General features: G+C 35.2%; 2 protein-coding genes across 3 annotated transcripts; both read right to left on the minus strand.

Annotated features, from left to right (window-relative positions):
- Nucleotides 1–1,690: 1,690 nt before the first annotated feature.
- LOC129455223 (formyl peptide receptor-related sequence 4-like) lies at nt 1,691–6,706 on the minus strand. The gene is made up of 3 exons (XM_055219887.2): nt 6,607–6,706; nt 5,748–6,264; nt 1,691–2,791 (listed from the first exon to the last, which is right to left on the minus strand). The coding sequence occupies exons 2-3, from the start codon at nt 6,261–6,263 to the stop codon at nt 2,303–2,305; spliced, it is 1,005 nt and encodes a 334-aa protein (XP_055075862.2). The 5' UTR covers nt 6,264; nt 6,607–6,706; the 3' UTR covers nt 1,691–2,302.
- Nucleotides 6,707–11,540: 4,834 nt separating this feature from the next.
- LOC129455499 (formyl peptide receptor 2-like) lies at nt 11,541–18,215 on the minus strand. Of its 2 annotated transcripts, XM_055220257.2 has the most exons (4): nt 18,127–18,215; nt 14,683–14,745; nt 14,014–14,533; nt 11,541–13,484 (listed from the first exon to the last, which is right to left on the minus strand). In XM_055220257.2, the coding sequence occupies exons 3-4, from the start codon at nt 14,530–14,532 to the stop codon at nt 12,984–12,986; spliced, it is 1,020 nt and encodes a 339-aa protein (XP_055076232.2). In that variant the 5' UTR covers nt 14,533; nt 14,683–14,745; nt 18,127–18,215; the 3' UTR covers nt 11,541–12,983. The 2 variants fall into 2 exon arrangements, with proteins under 2 accessions (XP_055076232.2, XP_055076233.2); XM_055220258.2 differs by lacking the exon at nt 18,127–18,215 and having other exon boundaries at nt 14,683–14,949.
- Nucleotides 18,216–19,436: the final 1,221 nt, after the last annotated feature.

A 19,436-nucleotide genomic window follows, 5' to 3' on the forward strand; every position in this document is an offset into this window, starting at 1 on the left:
CTCCCTTACAAAAAAGCATAGTTAAACTACATAGTTTACTACATGGTTAATGTAGTAAAACCATAGTTTTGCTGATAGTAATCAATACACCAAAAAAAAAACATGGTTTCTACACTTTTACCACAATAAAACCATGGTTATTTTTCGTAAGGGCTGTCGTCCACCATTTACAAATTATATAATAAAAACAGTTACAAATATTTTACAAAATACATAATGCAGTTTACACCAATGAAATGTGCAACACTTTCCATTTTACTACCAAAATTTTTAATATTTATTAACTTGTAATATAAGTTTTATATGCCTAAAAATTTTGAAACAGCGCCATCTGCCGTTTTGGATTGCATGGTCACATTTGTGAGAAAATCCTGGTCACATTTGTGAATATCTGCTGCAAAACAAAGTATATATTTGTAACACCTCTGCATTTTCTCAAATTGCCTTTTGTATTTGCAAAGCGTTTTCTGTTTATTTGCGAGTTGAGTTTTTTTCTTTGCAAAGCAGATTGAGTTTGTTTGCAAACTGCTGGATTTGATCGTATAATTATGGCACAAAATTTGCTCCATAGAAGCCACTTTGTTGGATTAGTGACATGGGTTCAGAGAATGAAATGTCTTTAAATGTAGGACAGAGCGGCCTCTTGTGGTAAGGATTGGGGATCTAGGTACCATTGTAATGTGGTTAGTTTCTGCAAAGTCGCTTTGAATGGAATTTTCTAAATAATTTGTAACTTAGTTTTCTAATTACCAAACTCTTGATTCTGTTACCCATCTATCACTTTAGTGAGAAAATGTTCTGGTGAATTTCCACCTTTAACTTCTGCAACTGCTTGTTTGTTTTTAACACCTGGCTCTGGGTTAATTCTCTTCCACAGCTCGTAGGGTAAACATTTACTTCTTTATTTTTTTTATTTTACTTCTTTATTTTGCGTCTCTCAATTAAACTGTTTTTGATGGCAAACTTACTTGCCGACCCCTGCCATATGCCATACTAACTTTATAGCCAGTTTGTTTTAATTCATCAGCTTAACAAGACCTAGAATGTGATAAGGCATAGAAAAAGGCAAAAATTGGAAGTGGTGTTGATTTGCTGGAGAGTCTTATGTAGCAGACATGTGTAACTTTCACCGCTAGAGGTCGACCAACAAAAACAAAGGTGTAGCTTCTTGATGCTGTGAAGGAGAAAGGAATGAATGAAGTTGTAGTCTTTACCTCTACTGCCAATTAGAAATGAGTCTGATGGGACTCATGTCCATGGATAATGTAAAGTTATATATAAAAAATAAAGTTTTATAACCAATATGTTATAACTCAAGCTAACAGAGTTGCTTGATGGACAATCAACATGGTGATGCTACATTATTACTTCTGTATGCGGTACTGTGCACATCAATTGGCATATGACATCATGAGAGCTATTTAATAGTACTGCTTTGTAACGCTATGTGTCATACGCAGCTTGGTCTGTGAAACACCACAATTAAGGAATGCATTCAAATATATAAAAACTACCAGCACATTCTGTTCACATTATATAAGATCCCTCAATAATATTAAAAAAAATGACTAATTAAAAGCTCACCCCTGCTATTGGGAGATCATTTTTATTTTACGATTTTAAATAGGCCATTTATTTTATAAACCATTTTATAAAAGGAAAAAAACTGTTTGGGATGACATAAAGAACTATGCAACACATTTTAGCATAAGTAGTTAAAGAATTTACACAACCTCTTTGTTTCTCTTTATATTTGTTTTTATGAGATTTAAATATCACTCGGGTGGATCTTGTTGAATTCTGGTCTTTCAGGGCAGTGCATGCAAAAACACTTACTGTTATTTTTCTGCCAAACTAACACAGAGGTGACAAAAGACATGCAACACTGACAAGTGACAAATAATAACCAGATTTCAGATAAGAAAAATGTATAACTTTTGAAGGCGTTTAAAGACTAAACAAAAAATAAGCTTGTTTGCAGTTAAAATAGTTTACAACACATTCAATAATTAACCAGCTCGTGTATAAAACTGAAAATACTAAAAAAACAATACAACCAAATTAAAATCACTTATGATTCGTCACTGTCCATACTTTCAGTTTTGATGTTGGGCCACACATTGATCAAATGTAACCCTGCCTATGAAAACCCAGCTAAGGTCATTTTGTGTTTTACTGTTACACTAAAATCATCCTGCATAATGTAAAGAACATCTTGTGAAAATATAACCTTGATATCAAAGATTGAAATCAATGAATGAAGCCAAGTTTAAGTGATTTTAAACACAGTCACAATATACAGTCATACAGGTGTTTGGTGATCTGTACCAGCAGCCTCTGAAACACTGTTAGACTGTTCCTCAATAGTGCCATCCAGTGCAGGAATTTGGTCTTCTTCAGTAAGAGCTCTGTGAAAAATCCCTAACAGCGTTTGATTGCAGCGTTGCTTGAGATTCAGTCCTACGCAGAAGTACAATATTGGGTTTACACAGCTGTTAAAATACGCTAAATTTGAAGACTTACGCCATCCTAACTTTACAGCTGGGTGGTTTTTATTTATCATTTTAATAAGACCTAGGATGTGATAAGGTGCCCAGCATAAGAAAAAGGCAAAAACCAATAAAGCAAGAATCCGAAGAGGCCTTGATTTGCCGGAGAGTCTCGTTCTACGAATCCCAATAGCAGCCAGTGTGTAGCAGATGAAGATCACCAGGAAAGGAAACACAAATCCACAAAAGAAGCGAATGTAGTAGAAAGCATACTTTACTGGATTTCCTTTGATTGCTTCTTTCTGCAAATTTAAGATTGAGATTAGAATGATCAAGTTTGTCAGTAATTACAAAAACATTTTCAACAAACAGAGAAATGTGAGCACGTGTAAACAGCATGTTTTCAATTTCTTTGTCTCCTTAGAATGCAGGCTAAATTATTTATTAAGTAAGGTATTTAATTTGTGAATCCATTTTGTGCATTAGCGGAGGTTGTGCTTGGGGTGACACATATCGGCAAACAAGGGTATTGCAATACCTTGAGATTATCGAAAAAGTACAGCTTCATGGTTTTTAAAGGAGCTGTATGGAGGTTTTTTACTGTACTAAATAAAAAATACTGTAATATATTCATAGATATTTATGAAACATGAAAACAATGCTTTAGCCAGTTATTCTGAAATGCACTTTCCGGTTCAGAATGTCTGTTTTTGTTTTGGTCTGTGTAATCCTGCCCACTGCCAATTTACTCAATAGTGTATTTCGACAGCACTCTGTATGTGGCTGGGAACCCAAGAGTGGGGCAGGGAAAATTTCTCCAATATTTTGAATTTAGACTGAATTACCAAGTTTAACCACTAAACGTCAATGTTAATCACAGCTCCTTTAAATATGGATAAAAAGAATTAAAATTATTTTAGCCCAGTCTACCCATTCAAATATTAAAAATAGACAAATAAAATATGAATACTAATATATCTATTTCTTTAGCTCAGACAAAATCAAAATTGCCTCTGGTCTTTATTTTCAACAGACCTGGAACTATTTTGTTTAAAAATGTATAGTATACAAATTATGAAAATTCTTAATATAATTTCTAAAATTACAACTTTCCAAAATGTTTGACTTACAGTATATAAAATAATAAAGTCATAAATTATTTCAATTAAAAAGATTGTAAATGTTATTAGCATATCATTAAATCATTAAACTCTCTGTTAGAAGTTCAAGGGCCCTATTTTAACGATCTAAGCCCATTGTGTAAAGCGCACAGCGCACTGTCTAAACAGGCATGTCCGATTCCACTTTTGATAATTTAACGACAAGTTCACGAGTTCGCATTAACATGTAATCGATAGGGAATGAGATAAAATATATTTGGCGTGCTCGGAGCCCTTTCCTCTTTAGGAGAGGGCTCCGAGCGCGGAATTTTAGCCCGAACCCAGAGTACTCCCCTCTCTTTAACTGTGATAGATGAATCTAGATGAGAGTGAGGTGATGGGGTGGAGGAGGGATGCTGCAAAAAAATCTGTCACGGGACAGAGGTGAGAGACTGCCATTTATAGGCACCTCTTTGCACTGATTTGTGGATCACATGATGCTCCTCCCAAACTTAGTTAAATAAACTTCATAAAAATGGTTTGTGCGCTGAGCGCAGGGTCGAAAAGGGTTGTTCCTATTCTTGTAATGAGTGTGTGTTGGGTGTAATGTGCAATAAACCAATAAGAGTCTCAGCTCTCAACCCCTTTAATGCTGCATTCACACCAGCCGTGGTAGAGGCGTCAAGCGCGAGTGATTTCAATGTTTAGTCAATGTGAAGATGCATTGACTCGCGTCTGGATGTCTCGCGTGCGTCTAGTTCGCGCTAATGGGGCGAATTGAGCGTTGCCTCGGCATACATGCAAGTTGAAAAATGTTAACTTTGGCTGAAAAACACGCCACATTAACCAATCAGGAGCTTGCTCTAGTAGTGATTACAGGAAGCAAACGGAGTCGCAGAAGCCCCTCCCATGACGCAAATTTCTGCGTGAATATCTCGATGACTAGAATTGTACGCGCTGCTTTCACGTGCGAATGAAGCGAGGAAAATCAAAATGTTCAAGTGGCAAACTAGACGCGGTAGATGCGAATTTGACGCCTCAACTGGTGTGAACCCATGGTAAAAGCCAGTTGCGCTGGCACTATGTCTAATCCCTATTTAGATGACGGACTTTGTAAACTGAAAAACTAAGCGAAGGAAGAAGACCCCCCCAGTTTAAGATTAATGTTAAATAATTGTAAACAGTTGTATTGAAATTGTTCTTTTTTGGATTATAACCTTTAAAAGCCGTTTTCTTTTAGTCATGGAAGTAAAAATAGCAGGCTTTTAATTGCTGTAAATGTATCCTACATAATCATTGTAATCTCATAAAATAATATGCAAATATGCAAGAAAAGGTTTGTACTCTAAAAATACAAACAAGAGATAAAGAATTTACAAACGTGCAGAGAGGATTTTCAGCACTTGTACAGTGCCATGTTTTTTTTTAAAGCATTACTTAAAAAAAGGTTCTCATCTCACCATATCCACAAGAATAAATTGATCATATACAATACATTTGTGGGAAAGCATTTAAAAAACATTTTTGAAAAGATGCATTTGTTTAAAACAAAGCATTTATTTACTTACCAGGTTACAGGTGAAGCAGCTTTTACGCCTTCTAACGTCTCATAATCGGTCCTTATTTTATGTCCAAGAGACTCAATAATAATCTTTTACATTTCAATCCTTTAATCTTTCATATTTAAAAGCGTTTTTGCGCTGCTGCGCATACATGTATGTGATAAGCAAACCCACGTTGTCGTCCTGTTTATAGGCGCATATTACTAAAGCGCTCATTAAATAACAAAAAACATATTGCGCCACTGACTTTAGACCAGGTTTTAGTTGCTCAATGGCGTAGTCTATTTTAGTTGCCTCAAAATAGCAACGCGCCAACAATGCGCCTGAACGCACCTCATTTTCAGACCAGAATGCCCATGGGCGCAACATTGTGTGCAAATAATTTTGCTATTTAAACAACGTGGCACCAGACGTGAAAATGATCATTGCGCTGGGTTGAAACTAGCAAAAGACACGCTGCATTACTCCGTGTGTATGATAGAGCCCCAAGTGTTTAAGGACTAATCCGCATCCAGGACAGGCAATATAAGTTTTATTATAAATATGCAAATGTGGCAAATGTGAGAAGATATTCAGTTTAGTAAAGCTTTTCTAACCTTGTCATAGCAGTAGCTCAAGTTGTTGTGATCAGTATTGATCCCCCGGAACACTAAGTTTGATGAACTGCAGATGATCGCCACAATCCAAACCCCCAAACTGACCACACGAGCAGCACATAACGTCCGTTTATTCCTGGCAAATACTGGGCACCACACGCAGATCACTCGCTCCACACTGATGACAGCCAGAAGAAAAACACTGCAGAACATGTTGGTATACTTGATAAAGCTCATAAACTTACAGACAAAGTCCCCAAATGGCCAGTAGCCAATGAAATATCTGACAAAGGAGGTTACTCGTGACACGCAGAAGATGAGGTCAGCCACGGCGAGGTTGACCAGCCATACGTTGGTGACATTGGGTTTCATACGGAAACCGGCCACCCAGATGACCACAGAGTTCCCAGTGGTGCCAAATAGAACAATGATAATGTAGAAGACAATGTCCGATGTAGATTTCTTAACAGAGGATAAGACATTGGAGTCATGGAAGACAGTTGTATTGAAGTTCATTCTGAAAACAAGCCAGATACATTTGATTAATTAAAAAGATGCTTTAGTTTTTCTTCCGTTAAAAAGATCATTGAATCTTGCCTATCACATCTCCTAATGTATATAAACAGACATAAAAATAATCTATATAGATATATACACATCTAATTATAATTACAGGAAATTTAAAGATTTCATTTATGTATGTCTGACACAATTAAACTAAAAGTAGTTAAAGCAACCTTAAAGTTACAGAAAATATTTTGTATTATTTAACTAGATTAGAAAATGTTTTGGAAAACAAGCTTGTGCAAAAGAAAAAGAAAATAATAAACATCAATTTCTGTGTGCTGTGATGTCTTACCTGTACACAATATCTGATCAAGTGTTTGTCACTAATTAGCCAATAGTAACTAATCCTCTGAATGTGTCTGTGTAGCAGAAACTGTGTTTCATCAGCGGCAGTATAGCAACATTAAGTTGCTGATGAACTCCTTATTTTTATATCTCTGAGTCATATAGGTCTCAGCAGACAGGAAGGGGATGTTGCACAAGCGCCAAACACACAAAATGCATGTGTACACTACGTTTTAATAAAATTGTATATGTTGTATTTACTTGGCTGTATTAAAAGTCATAATGATAGGATTTAAACATAAAAAAGTAATAATTATGAAATAAAAAATCTAAATTATGTCATTGAAGCAACACCAAAGATGTTTTTTTTACCTTAAAATAACATTTCCAAAAAAGTTTCAGTCCTTCATCCACTCGAAACAGGGTGAACGGCACTTTCACATTCGCAGCCCTCTATCAGCCAAAACCGCACTAAAGACCCACCGCCGGGTCACGGTCCTGTAGTTCGAGTGAAAACTACAAAAACTTGCTTTAGGGCAGACCTACAATCCAATCAGAGCCAGCTTTGCTGCAGGAGGCTAAATTATTTACGACAGTTGGAATGGACAACTCTGCTTCCAACCTGTAGGGGGAGCAAAGAGCAAAAACTCTTTAGTGTTGCTTTAAAAGGTCAAAGGTACATAAATGATCATTGTTGACATACAGTCTGTTCAGTGTTCGAATTGAAGGGGGTCTGGGGGGGTCCCGAACCTGCTATAAGCCTCGAAAGCCTCCAAATTGATAAGATTTAACATGATTTGGACATTACGAACAATGTGTTTGCAGCAGTGGACTTGTATTAAACAGGCAGCTAATCAACAGTAAGATGAAGCCTAAAAACTTTAGTGTCGCTCGTGTCTATTAACATTTAAGATTTGTATTGTGGGTTTAGTAGTAATATAGAGACATGCCAGAACAGTGATGATAAGAAGCCTAGAAAACAAAAAGTAAAACTACATTTTCACAAAAAAAATTCCCTGACGTTTGCAGAGCATCTTCCAATTATAAACCTCTTCTTTTATAAATATACACTGAGGCAATTTACTGAAGAAACTTTGTAACAGAAATTACAAAAGCCCCTCTTGACTCAGTGACATTAACAAGAATTTGTTATGTGTACTACTTCCCCTACTAAAAAGAAGTATTCTTCCAGTGTATTTCATTTCATTTATTTGCTGAAACTTTTTACACTTTGTTTTCAATAAATTGCTCACTGGGTTTTTAGTCATATTTAAATGAATGTGCTGCTTGCATATAATGTTACCGTAACTCTATTCTTTGTATTACATATTTTCACAGCCAGATATTGTACACATATATGGAGACATGACAAAAAGTATGCACAATTGTCCTTAATGTATACAGGAATCGGCTTTATTTAGACTACCCACAGGCTCAACTTTCTCCACTCTTCTCACATGTATTTATGTGTAGTTTGTTTGTTTGTTTTTCCACTTGGTTCAACATTTGCATAACGTCCTAGAGGAGGCCATCCGTGTGAAGCTCATGCATGGTTTCAATGTTATTTCATTATACAGTCAAATGAGAACAGTGACAAAGATTTATAAATAAATACTTTTGGGATCACTTCAGGACACAGTACAGAAAAATTATATCTGTACCTGCCAAATGTGTGAATAATTTTACACAGCCTTACAAAAATTAACCATGGTTTTACTACAGTTTAAACAAAAACCATGGTTATTGTAGTAAAAGCATGGTTAACACATAAATTTGAACTTAATTTTAAAAGGGGTGGTTCAATGGTATTTCAAGCATTCTGACTTATTAAAACAGTTATTGAGTTGTTTCCTCATGCTAAACGTAGGCACTTCGCCAGGGCTTGTACAAGTTTCAGAAAGCTTTTTTTCAAATACGGGTCCAGCTGACGTTTCAGGGGTTCTATCAGTATCACTTCTTTTTATGGGCACTTCCCCCGGAAAACCCCGCCCACCCGTCAATCAGCGGGAGACGCTACAACTTACAAACATCACATCACGCGACAGCTTTGTGTAATTTCAAATCTCAACAATGGCACGAAAGAAGAAGTGTGTTTTTGGATGTAAGGAGAAGAAAGCCAGACTTACAGAAACAATGGATATAGTTTGTTTATCCGGGGTAGCAGCGGAGTTTTGCGTTTGTGTTTGATGCACTGGATTTCATTGAAAAGTCCCAACCGGGTCATGAGTTGCATGCGGTAAGTAAGACTTCTGTCTGATGTTGGAAATAGGGACGTGCATATTATATAAATTACACGAACATGTAGTGAATCATAAGTTAAACAGTGTTGTATAGTGTTGCATGACTCGTACTCGCTCCTCCTGCGGTATAACTCCTCCTTCTTCATTTTTTCGCACCTTATCGGAAAGAATCGGTAAAGCTAATCTTTCTTTTATAAATCTGATTAAATTAAAGACTCTTTAGAGATATGAAGGATGTAATACTACTCTATAGGTACTCCAGATTAACATCGGAAAAGCAGAAACAGCGCGTTATGTGAGCTTTAAAAGTAATTATTGTTAGCTAGGTAACGTTATGATCGTTAACATAGCGGATTTATGGAAAGAAATATCGGTTACCAGTATTTATTTATTTTATTTTACTTTTGGTTTAATTTATGAACTGCTTATGATGTATGAAATATTAAAAACATATCGACAAACAATAAAAACAAAGCATAAAATTATAAAGTTATTTAATAAATGCAGTTAAGAGAGAAAAAGAATTAAACACAACTTCTTTATATTTTTCACCTTTATTTTTGAAGAGTTTGGTTCCAAAACGCGCTAAATGCCTTTTTTTAATGAGTTACCGCCAAAATCAGTATTGTATCAGTATTAAAAAGTAAATTCATAATTTTACACAAAATCAAATATACGCCGTATTATTCTGTTATCTTTTCTCCCTTTTTTCCAAAACGCAATAAACACCATTCATCCTTTTCTGCAGAATGCAATAAATCCACTTAACCAATCACAGTGCACCATTCCACACGCTGTAAACAACAATGGCGGCACGTTGAATAAACACAGAATCCTAGTTTATCTTTGTACTTCGTGATCAACAAACAAACAAAAACTTTGCTAAACATGTGGTGGTTTCTGTGACGGGAAAGAAACGTAAGCTATCAAAATCTAATAATTTACGCGAGAGGCACTCAGGAGACGAATAAATGCCGGCTGTTGCTTGTTCTCCCGACAGCATCAAGCTTCTGTCATGCTAACACATTGACCCCAGTGGATCTTATGAAAAACTTTCCATTTTTTTACTCGAAGCCAACAAAAATTGAGCAGAACCAAAACATTTTATTGCTGATCGCTGTCAAAAAAGTTCAGTGACGACGTCCCAAGTATGACAGCAGCAATGACAGTGTTCTTAATATGACAAAGTAAGTGTTTTGATTAATGCCATTAGTGTTTATTTTTTTAATCAGTGTATACCACTAGTCAACTAAATGAATATAACATGTCAAAGATGAATGCACATTTATACATTGATTCAATAGATTTTTAGCATTTAAAAAAAAACATTTCTTGCATTTTGTGGGAAAATATATATATATATAATAAATCTTTGAAAATCAGAGTATGATTTACATTTTTTGTTTTTATAACTTAAAGATGCTATGTGAAAGTTTGTAACAGAAAATAGTGGTTTAATCTTGTTACTTTCTTGGTATAGAAAACACGTTTTTACCGAAATTAGTCAAAATGGATTTATTGCGCTTTGGAACCAAACTCTTCATTTGTTCCTTTCAATATTGATCAGGTGGTTACTGCAGTTAAATTCTGGTCTTGCAGGGCAATAGGCCTACTGTACATGCATAAACAATTATACTATTGTTTTTTTCTGCCATGCTAAAAGAGCCGCAACAAAACACAAGCCACTTACTCTGCAGAAATGAAAAACATACACAAAATTAACAGCTTAATATCAAGGAGTGTTTTCACCAATACATTAGGAATGGTGGGACCAATACAATTATAAAAGGTTAGAGATTAAAGTAATGCACCATGGTATAACAGTATTACTAATGTTCCCAAGTGACCAACTAATAACCTTGGAAGCAAATGGAAACTCAATTAGATGTTTAAAAAGTCGTGGGGAAAGACAGGATGTTTTACAATAAAGGCTCTAAAAGCTGCCAGTGCTGAGCATCTCTGCAAAAACAATCAAAGGTTACTATTTAATACAGAAGATAGATTAACAAATAAAACGACATCACATGAGCTAAATACTCCATTACAATTTAGTAGCATTGACTTTATGTATTTTGTATTTTAATAAGAAAATCAAAAAGATATATGATTGTAAATTTGCATATAGGACAGGAAGAGTTATAAAATCTAAAAATGTTAAGTAATGTTTTTCTACCCAAAATGGTTAAACCTTTTTTAGACATTAAAGTGGATTATTTTCTTTGTATGGGTAGTTTCTGTGTACCCCAACTGCAGGGTTAGTGGGTGGATCATGTTCATCGACCCCTTTCCTCCCCAGACACATCAACCCAGTGGTTCTCAAACTGATAGCTTCATGACACTCTTTAAAATATATCGATTTTTATTAATTCAGTGTAATTAAACCTCCAATTCTGAGATGTCAGACATTTTCTTTGAGAGGGCTCACTGAAAAAAAATGATTATGTGCCTTAGTAAATTTAACTTAATAGAAATTATTAAAGTCTATTAAAAAATGTAAAAAGTAAAAATAACACAAAATTAAGTAATTCTAAATTAACAGATTATTGATTAAATTTCACTTAATTTTATCATGTAAAATCCACCCAAATTTGTAAGAAATTTTCTCAACATAATGTGGCAGTTAAATGTGGAAAGTTAAGATAGAATAACATATTAAAAAAAGATTGGATTAAACCATTAAATTGATCTGGTTGCACCTAATTAATTTTAGTGTACTGAACATAAAAAATGAGTAAATATTACTCAAAATAGTTTATGAATGTAATTAATCAGAAATTACTTATAAAATATAAGTACACTCGACTTAAAAAATATATCTGGAGTTAAATACATTTATTGTGTGCATCTTCTTGCCATAATAAAATTAAGTAAATTCAACATAAAAAATGTTCAGTGCTGCAAAGGGATGCACCCTATACACAAAGGAGGGCATCACCGAAAAGTTTGAGAACCACTGCTGTAGACTGAATTAACACACACTGTAAAAAAAATTTTGCTGCCTTAAATTTTTTTGTTAAATCAACTCAGATTTACAAGTCATGTCAACAAAGATGAGTTGTCACAACTTATAAAATTAAGTTGACTTTTCTCAACTATATTTTATAAGTTATAACAACTCACCTATAGTTATAACAACTCATCTCTATTCAAGATAAATAATAGTAAGTTGAAATGACTTAGATTCATGGTTACGTAGTTACACAGAGATGACAAGGCGTCATTTATAAAAAACTTGCATTTTGAAACCAGTCATCAAAAGTTTGTGTTTTACAACGCTGTTGTAATGTCAAACTGGATAAAAATGTTCCCGTTTAAAACATTGTCATGTAAACAGCCTCTAAAAATGCTGGGTTATTTTCAACCAATGGTTGGGAAAGAAAGGGACAAATCCGACCGTTGGGTTCAATTAACCCAGCATTTCAGATTGAAACAACCCAGTATGTTAATTTATAACCCAACAGTTGGGTTTGTCCATGATTTTGATGCATTTTTAGAGTGTAGATATATGTGGCAAAACAAGGTTCATATCAACATATCCATTAAGATCCATTACTGTATACAAGATAAAGCAATTATGTGCAATAACAGTGCAGTTTACATAACATCAAATGTTATTAAAGGTCACGTTCTTTCTGATCCCATTTTTTAAACCCAGTTAGTGTGTAATGTTGCTATAATAGCATAAATAATACCTGTAAAATGATAAATCTCAAAGTTCACTGCCAGTCGAAATATTTCCTTTAACAGAATTCACCTTTCAAAGCCTACAGCGAACGGCCGGTTTGGACTACAGCCCTCTACTTCCTGCTTTAATGACGTCAGTAGAACAGTTTTCTGACTAAACTCCGCCCACAGGAATATGTCAGTCGCCAGCTAAGCTAACGGCATGCTATTCAGATAAGTAAATTGTGTGAAAAATACCGCGTTTTTTACACATGAAACATGAACACATGTTATATTGTGCTGTAAACACAATCAAAGCTTCAAAAACACAGAAAGAATGGGACCTTTAAATACACAGTTATGTTTGTTTACTTTGTCAAACTTGTTTGTAATGCCCACTGGATTGTAAATAAATTGGTTAATCTGGAGTACAGTATGGGGCATTTTTTATAATTGGGTGAACTACTCCTTTCATCTTCAGTCATACAGGTGTTTGGTGAACTGTACACGCAGCTTTAAAAACACAGTTTGAACGTTCCTCCATACACGTAGTGCCGTTCTGGGATGAAGTTTGGGCTTCTTCTTTAAGAGCTCTGTGAAAAACCCCTAACAGGTTTTGATTGCAGCGTTGTCTGAGATTCAGTCCTATGCAGAAGTACAACATTGGGTTCACACAACTGTTAAAATAGGCTAAGTTTGAAGCCATATGCCATCCCATTTTTACAGCCGGATGGTTTTTATTCATCAACTTAACAAGACCTAGGATGTGATAAGGTGCCCAACAGAAGAAAAAGGCTAAAACTACTAAAGCAAGAATCCGAAGAGGTCTTGATTTGCCGGAGAGTCTCGTTCTACGAATCCTAATAGCAGTCAGCGTGTAGCAGATGAAGATCACCAGGAAAGGAAAAAGAAATCCAGAAAAGAAGCGAATGTAGTAGTAAGCATACTTTGCTGCATTTCCATCTTCCTTTTTTAATTTTACCTGCAATTGTGAGATAAATGGAATTATCAGTCATTTTTTGAGTACTTTTTAAAAAATTACACATATCTAGATTTACTGCACTAACACTTGCGTAAAAGGCATTTTTTCAATTTCTTAGTCAATGCAAAATACAGTCTTCATTTAATGTGAGAGGTAATAAAAGTGTGAAAATATAGAAGCTATGCTATATTGTGGGCTTTCTTACAAGTATAAATGTTTAAATATATATATATTTAAATAATATTAAAAATTGTATTTTTGCATATCAATTAAAAGCACTCCTTTCATAAGAACTTCAATTAACTGACATATTGTATTCAGTAAAATAATAAACAATCAGCTATAAATTGTGCAGATCTGTGAAACTGATAGTAAACTGCTGAAGAGGACATAGTTGTGCTTTATCATGAATAAAACACAGTGATTGACTGAACAGCATGAAGAATGGAAATTGGCAGTTTTATAATACAAATTATGCAAGGTTAATGTATGTCTGACAAAAAGAAATCAGGGGTAAAGCTGTTCTGACCTTTAGTGAGCAGTCGCTCAAGTTGTTCTGGTCAAGATTGACCTCTCGATACACAAAAAATGGTGAACTGAAGATCATTGCCATAATCCAGACCCCCAAACTGACCACACGAGCAGCATATAATGTCCGTCTTTCCCTGGTCAACACTGGGCGCCACACGCAGAGTACTCGATCCACACTGATGACAGCCAGAAGAAAAACACTGCAGAACATGTTGGTATACTTGACGAAACCATTAAACTTGCAGAGAAAGACTCCGAAAGGCCATTGGTCAAAGAAAATGTATTTGATGAGCTGGGCAATTCGTGACAAGCAGAAGATCAGGTCAGACACGGCGAGGTTGATCAACCATATGTTGGTGACGTTGGGTTTAATACGGACACTGGCCACCCAGATGACCACCGAGTTCCCAGTGGTGCCTAGGAGCACAATGATGGTGTAGATGACAATGTCCAGTGTAGATTTCCCATGGTTGGTTGAGACTTTGAAGTGATGGAGGACAGTTGCATTGGAGCTCATTCTACAAGCAAGACAGATAAATCTTAAAAGATGTTTTTTTAGCCTTGATAAACTGGTTAATACTGATTTTACATGGACTGGGTTAAAAATGAAAACATGCTTGTTTTTAAGAGAATTATAAATAAATTGATCATGCTGTGATGGTCTTACCTGGCTGTACACAATAAGCGTTTATTATTAATCAGCCAATAGTGAATAATCCACTGAATGTGTCTGTGTAGCAGAAACTGTATATGAGTATTATGAGGTCATTGTTTCATGGTATAGCAGCATCTTTTATCCAGTCATTCAGCAGTGTTTTTCAACAGGAAATGGGAGGAGAATATACACAATAATAGCGTAATTATAATAATAACAATAACCACATACATGCATTATTGTTTTGTATGCAGCTAATTACTAAGGACCAGGCCTGATAAAAACAACTTTGTATACATTGTACACAATTTTTACAAATAGGGACTTTCAAGATGTTCCCAAAAAAATTTTGTTCACATTTGGGGACACATTTGTTATCATTAAATAATATAAATATATAATCACTAAATAGATGTCCAAATTCAGGACAGGGTGGCCTCTAGTGGTAAAAATGGGAGTTGCAGGCTTTAACTTAAAGGGGACATATTATGAAAATCTGACTTTTTCCATGTTCAAGTGCTATAATTGGGTTCCCAGTGCTTTTATCAACCTAGAAAATGTGAAAAAGATCAACCCAGTAACTTAGTTTTGATAACCATTCTCTGGAAGCATGTGAAAAAATAGGTCATTGTAATTTGGCTCCTATTGTGATGTCAGAATAGGATAATACCGCCCCCTTTATCTGCACTATCCAACCACAGTACAGAGAGAGACAGAGAGAGAAAATAATTCACAGCACAATTGAGTTTCAATTGCAACAAACCACCATCATTGTGCATATCATCCGCTCATTTGCATTTTAATTGACACACCCAAAACGGCACACTTTTGCTCAGGCCTAGATTAAAATTTAGTTTACATCTTTAAAAAAATCTCATAATATGTCCCCTTTAACTAAAGGAATAGTTCACCAAAAATGATAATTAACCCACATTTGACTCCCCCTCATCCCATCCTAGGTGTATATGACTTCCTATTTCAGTCAAACACAAATAAAGTTATTTTAAATAATATACTGGCTCTTTGAAGCTTTGTAATGTCATTTAATTCAAAAAAGTATTTAGCAATTGATGCATTGCATTCGAATGTAAACCTACTGTGTATAACTGAGTACACTTTAAAAATGGCTGCATGCCAGCTCAGTGTCGTAAAGGCTACACTCAAATGCTGCTAAATAGCACTAAAAGTGGTTCTTGGCACGCAGGAACCATTTTAAGTGCCATATAACACCAATGAAGTACCTGTGTAGCACCGATGTAGAACCATATTGTGCTATGTAGAACAATATGTGGTGCTACAGTGGTGCTATATGAACCCCATATAGGGCCGGCCCGAGGCATAAGTTAACTAAGCGGCTGCTTGGGGCCCCAAATTGTTTTTTTTTACAATTAAATAACTTAAACAAGTAATATAAATTAATGAATGAATACGAATGAATAAATGACTGCTGTGTGTCTGCAGTGCTAGCGTTTATCCGCAATATAGACACCTCGGATCGCGTGCACTGACAACAATTCACGTCGGCATGCAAGTGTCACTGTAATAAATGATAAGCCATGTCACAAAAAAGGATGTATCCCTCTGGTGCTGAAAAGAGAAAGAAGAAAAGGACAGAGGAGGTGAAAGAGCAAAGGTATGTTTGCATGATTATTTACAGTATGTTTAATTTGTTCAGCACCAGCTAGTGTTGTGACAGATCGCAGTTGATCCGTGAGCGACCTACGGTTCGGCTCACATGCGATTTGCGGATTAATACGCAAATTTTAATAAGAAAAGTTCATCATTTGCACATGTTTCAAAGGCTTGCAAATGTTAAACATTTCAAGTGATTTTAAACAATTTAACCTGCAAAAAGGCGCTAAAGTGAGCAGGTTTCTGGACGCACATGTGGTTGAATGTGTCCAGCTCCTGTCAGAGGTGATCCTCACTATGCCCTTCAGAGATCCGAACACTTGATGTTTAAACTTTAGAGAGAGTTACACTACTGTGTGTCATACTGTTGTCCATTAACATACATTTGAGGAATAGAGCACTGAAAGACAACGTAACATTTTATGCTGCGCGGTTTGTAATTCTTCCTCCGTCTGTGTGTGTGCGTGCATTTAATTGCACTCAGTAGTACACATGGAGAGACGCAAGCAAATGGATTCAGAAAGCAAGCGAACATAAAATGTTCTGTTCTTGACAGGGCACATACAAACAAAATGATTTTCACAGTACTCTTTTTCCAATAAAAACATTTTTATGTCTAATGTCTTAGGTTTATGTATAGATTAGGCAGAAACCAGGTCCGTGCTTCTCTTAAAGAGACAGTAACCTCAATTAACCTACTTAAATCTGTGTCAATAATGTTAATCAAACAATCCAAGACAAAGAGAAAATCTCTTCTGTAGCTATAAAAATTAATAATTATATTTAATTCATACAATAAAGAAAGTGTTATGATTCATGTGATTTGATTTCTGTACCTAATGCTAATTTTAGCCCTTACTTAATGTGCAACTTTGTTCTTTTTATAAATGTTTGTAATTTTTTTATATAAAAAAATTGATGGGAGGGGGCCCCCAAACAAATTCTGCTTGGGGCCCCCAAGAGGCTCGGGCTGGCACAGGGTTCTTCATAGGCGCTATTTAGCACTAAAAATGGTTCCTCTTGATTACGAGCCAAGAACCACTTTTAGTGCTATTTAGCACCGTTTGTTTTTAGAGTGTATACATTTACACCGCAAACCTTAATGTTTAATTTAACTGAATGGTTCTTCAAGGATTTTGTTTATTTTTGGATGAACTGTTCTTTTAACAATATATTTTTCTTGTTAACGCCACATAAGATGGCATTAAAAAGAAAATGTTTTAAAACATTGCACTGAAAATGTGTAAAAACAAATATATATATATATATTGAATATGTAATTTAGTTCCATATTTAATAAAACCAAATCTCGTCTGAATCTATTATCCATATATTACTTTTAAAGAGACAACATTCTGACTGACCTTAAAGGGAAAGTTCACACCCCATTCACTTCTATAATAGGAAAAATAATACTATGGAAGTGAATGGGCTCATGAACGGTTTTGATTACAAACATTACTCAAAATATATTTTTTGTGTCTATCAGAACAAATACATTTATACAGGTTTGTAGCAACATGAGAGTAAGTAAATTATGACAGAATTTTCATTTTGGGTGAATTATCCCTTTAATTTTCTGTAACTGCTTGTTGTTTTATACAGTATGTGTACGTTTATGCTATGATAGCTACAACATAAAATATGTAACTCCTTTTAAAAATAATACATTAAAATATTATTTTAACACCCCAGAGACTTTTAACAAAGTTCCCATTTTTTTGGTGGGGCCAGTTGAACTACTGTAGTACTTAAGTCCACAAGTAAATCTCGAATGTAAAAAAAAGTTACATTTGGCCAGAAAACAAAATCATACTTACTTACCCCTTTACCTATGTATCTTTTCTCTTCACAGTCAAACAGATGATACGTCCTGCTAGAGACCTGACAAAAATATGCCCAGTTGCCTGGGCTTTATTTCCCCAGGCTTAGCTCACCCCATTCACACATACTGTACATGTATGTGTTTCTGTTTCTGTGTTTCCATGTGATTTAGTATTTGCATAATTTGTTTCTGGAAGAGGTCATCTCTGTGAAGCTTTCTGTTTCTCAGTTATTTTATTATACAGTCAAATTGGATGCATCTTGTGGTAAATTCTGTGTATGTGTATTGTGTGCGTTTGTGGTTGTATGTTTGTGTCGTTGTGTTTGTAACAAAGATTTACAAATTGTACTTTCTAAGAATCACTTATTTAAAGGCGTGGTGCATGATCACTGAAAGCCAATGTTGATATTTAAAATCACCTAAACAAACACGCCCCTACCCCAATAGAATCTGGATCTTCTTTTGATAGACCCGCCCCACACATATGCAACCCAGGCAACGATGTCGGTAAGTAGACATAGACAAGTAAGCTACAGGTGTGTACTGGTACTTGGCCCGACTCCCTTGTCCAGAATGTTTTTCAACAATTATGCACCCCGCCTTTAAATACATGCACTGTAAAAAAAATTATGCTTCCTTAAATTTTTTTGTTGAATCAGCTCAGGTTTACAAGTCATTTCAACTTACTATTATTTATCTTGACTAGAGATGAGTTGTTGTAACTTATAAAATGAAGTTTACTTTTTTCAACTGTATTTTATAAATTGTAGCCACTCATCTTTTGTCAAGATAAATAATACTTGACATGACTTGAAAATCTGAGTTAATACAACAAAGAATTTAAGGTAGCAAACATTTGTTAGTATTAAACAGAAAAAAAATGGAAAAGTATGTACATTGAATGCACTGTACAGTCCTTCCAGAAAAAGATTTTTTTTGTGATTGTTGCAGGCAAATACCCTTGATCTTGCGGCATGTTTTCTAAAAAAAATGCGGGATATTTATGCAATTTTATGTGATGAAATTGCAGGAACTTGGAAAAATTGCAGGAACTTGCAGAAACTGCAAGAAATTGCAAAAACAGCTTGCAGCTTTTTATTGATGTTCACGCCGCGTAATTATATCACTTCATAACGTTCCCATGGCAACCGGGGATGCTGCGCTTGTGTGAAGTAAATGCAAAAATTTTCATCTTTCTGCTAAGATATATGTGACTTTTTGCTACGAAAATGCGGGGATTATGAAATCATGCAAGCCCTGCATATATTTTGCGCACGGAAATCTTCAATTTATGCAGCTAAAGTGTGGC

The sequence above is a fragment of the Misgurnus anguillicaudatus genome, chromosome 20 (genome assembly GCF_027580225.2).
Source record: "Misgurnus anguillicaudatus chromosome 20, ASM2758022v2, whole genome shotgun sequence".
Classification (NCBI taxonomy): domain Eukaryota; kingdom Metazoa; phylum Chordata; class Actinopteri; order Cypriniformes; family Cobitidae; genus Misgurnus; species Misgurnus anguillicaudatus.

What these genes read in the sequence shown, in the direction of transcription:
- LOC129455499 (XM_055220257.2), bottom strand. Translation starts at nt 14,532, where the DNA reads ATGAGCTCCAATGCAACTGTCCTCCATCACTTCAAAGTCTCAACCAAC. An exon ending in TGAGCGACTGCTCACTAAAG is followed by an intron (nt 13,485 to 14,013) that starts GTCAGAACAGCT and finishes TCACAATTGCAG; the next exon opens with GTAAAATTAAAAAAGGAAGA.
- LOC129455223 (XM_055219887.2), bottom strand. Translation starts at nt 6,263, where the DNA reads ATGAACTTCAATACAACTGTCTTCCATGACTCCAATGTCTTATCCTCT. An exon ending in TGAGCTACTGCTATGACAAG is followed by an intron (nt 2,792 to 5,747) that starts GTTAGAAAAGCT and finishes TTAAATTTGCAG; the next exon opens with AAAGAAGCAATCAAAGGAAA.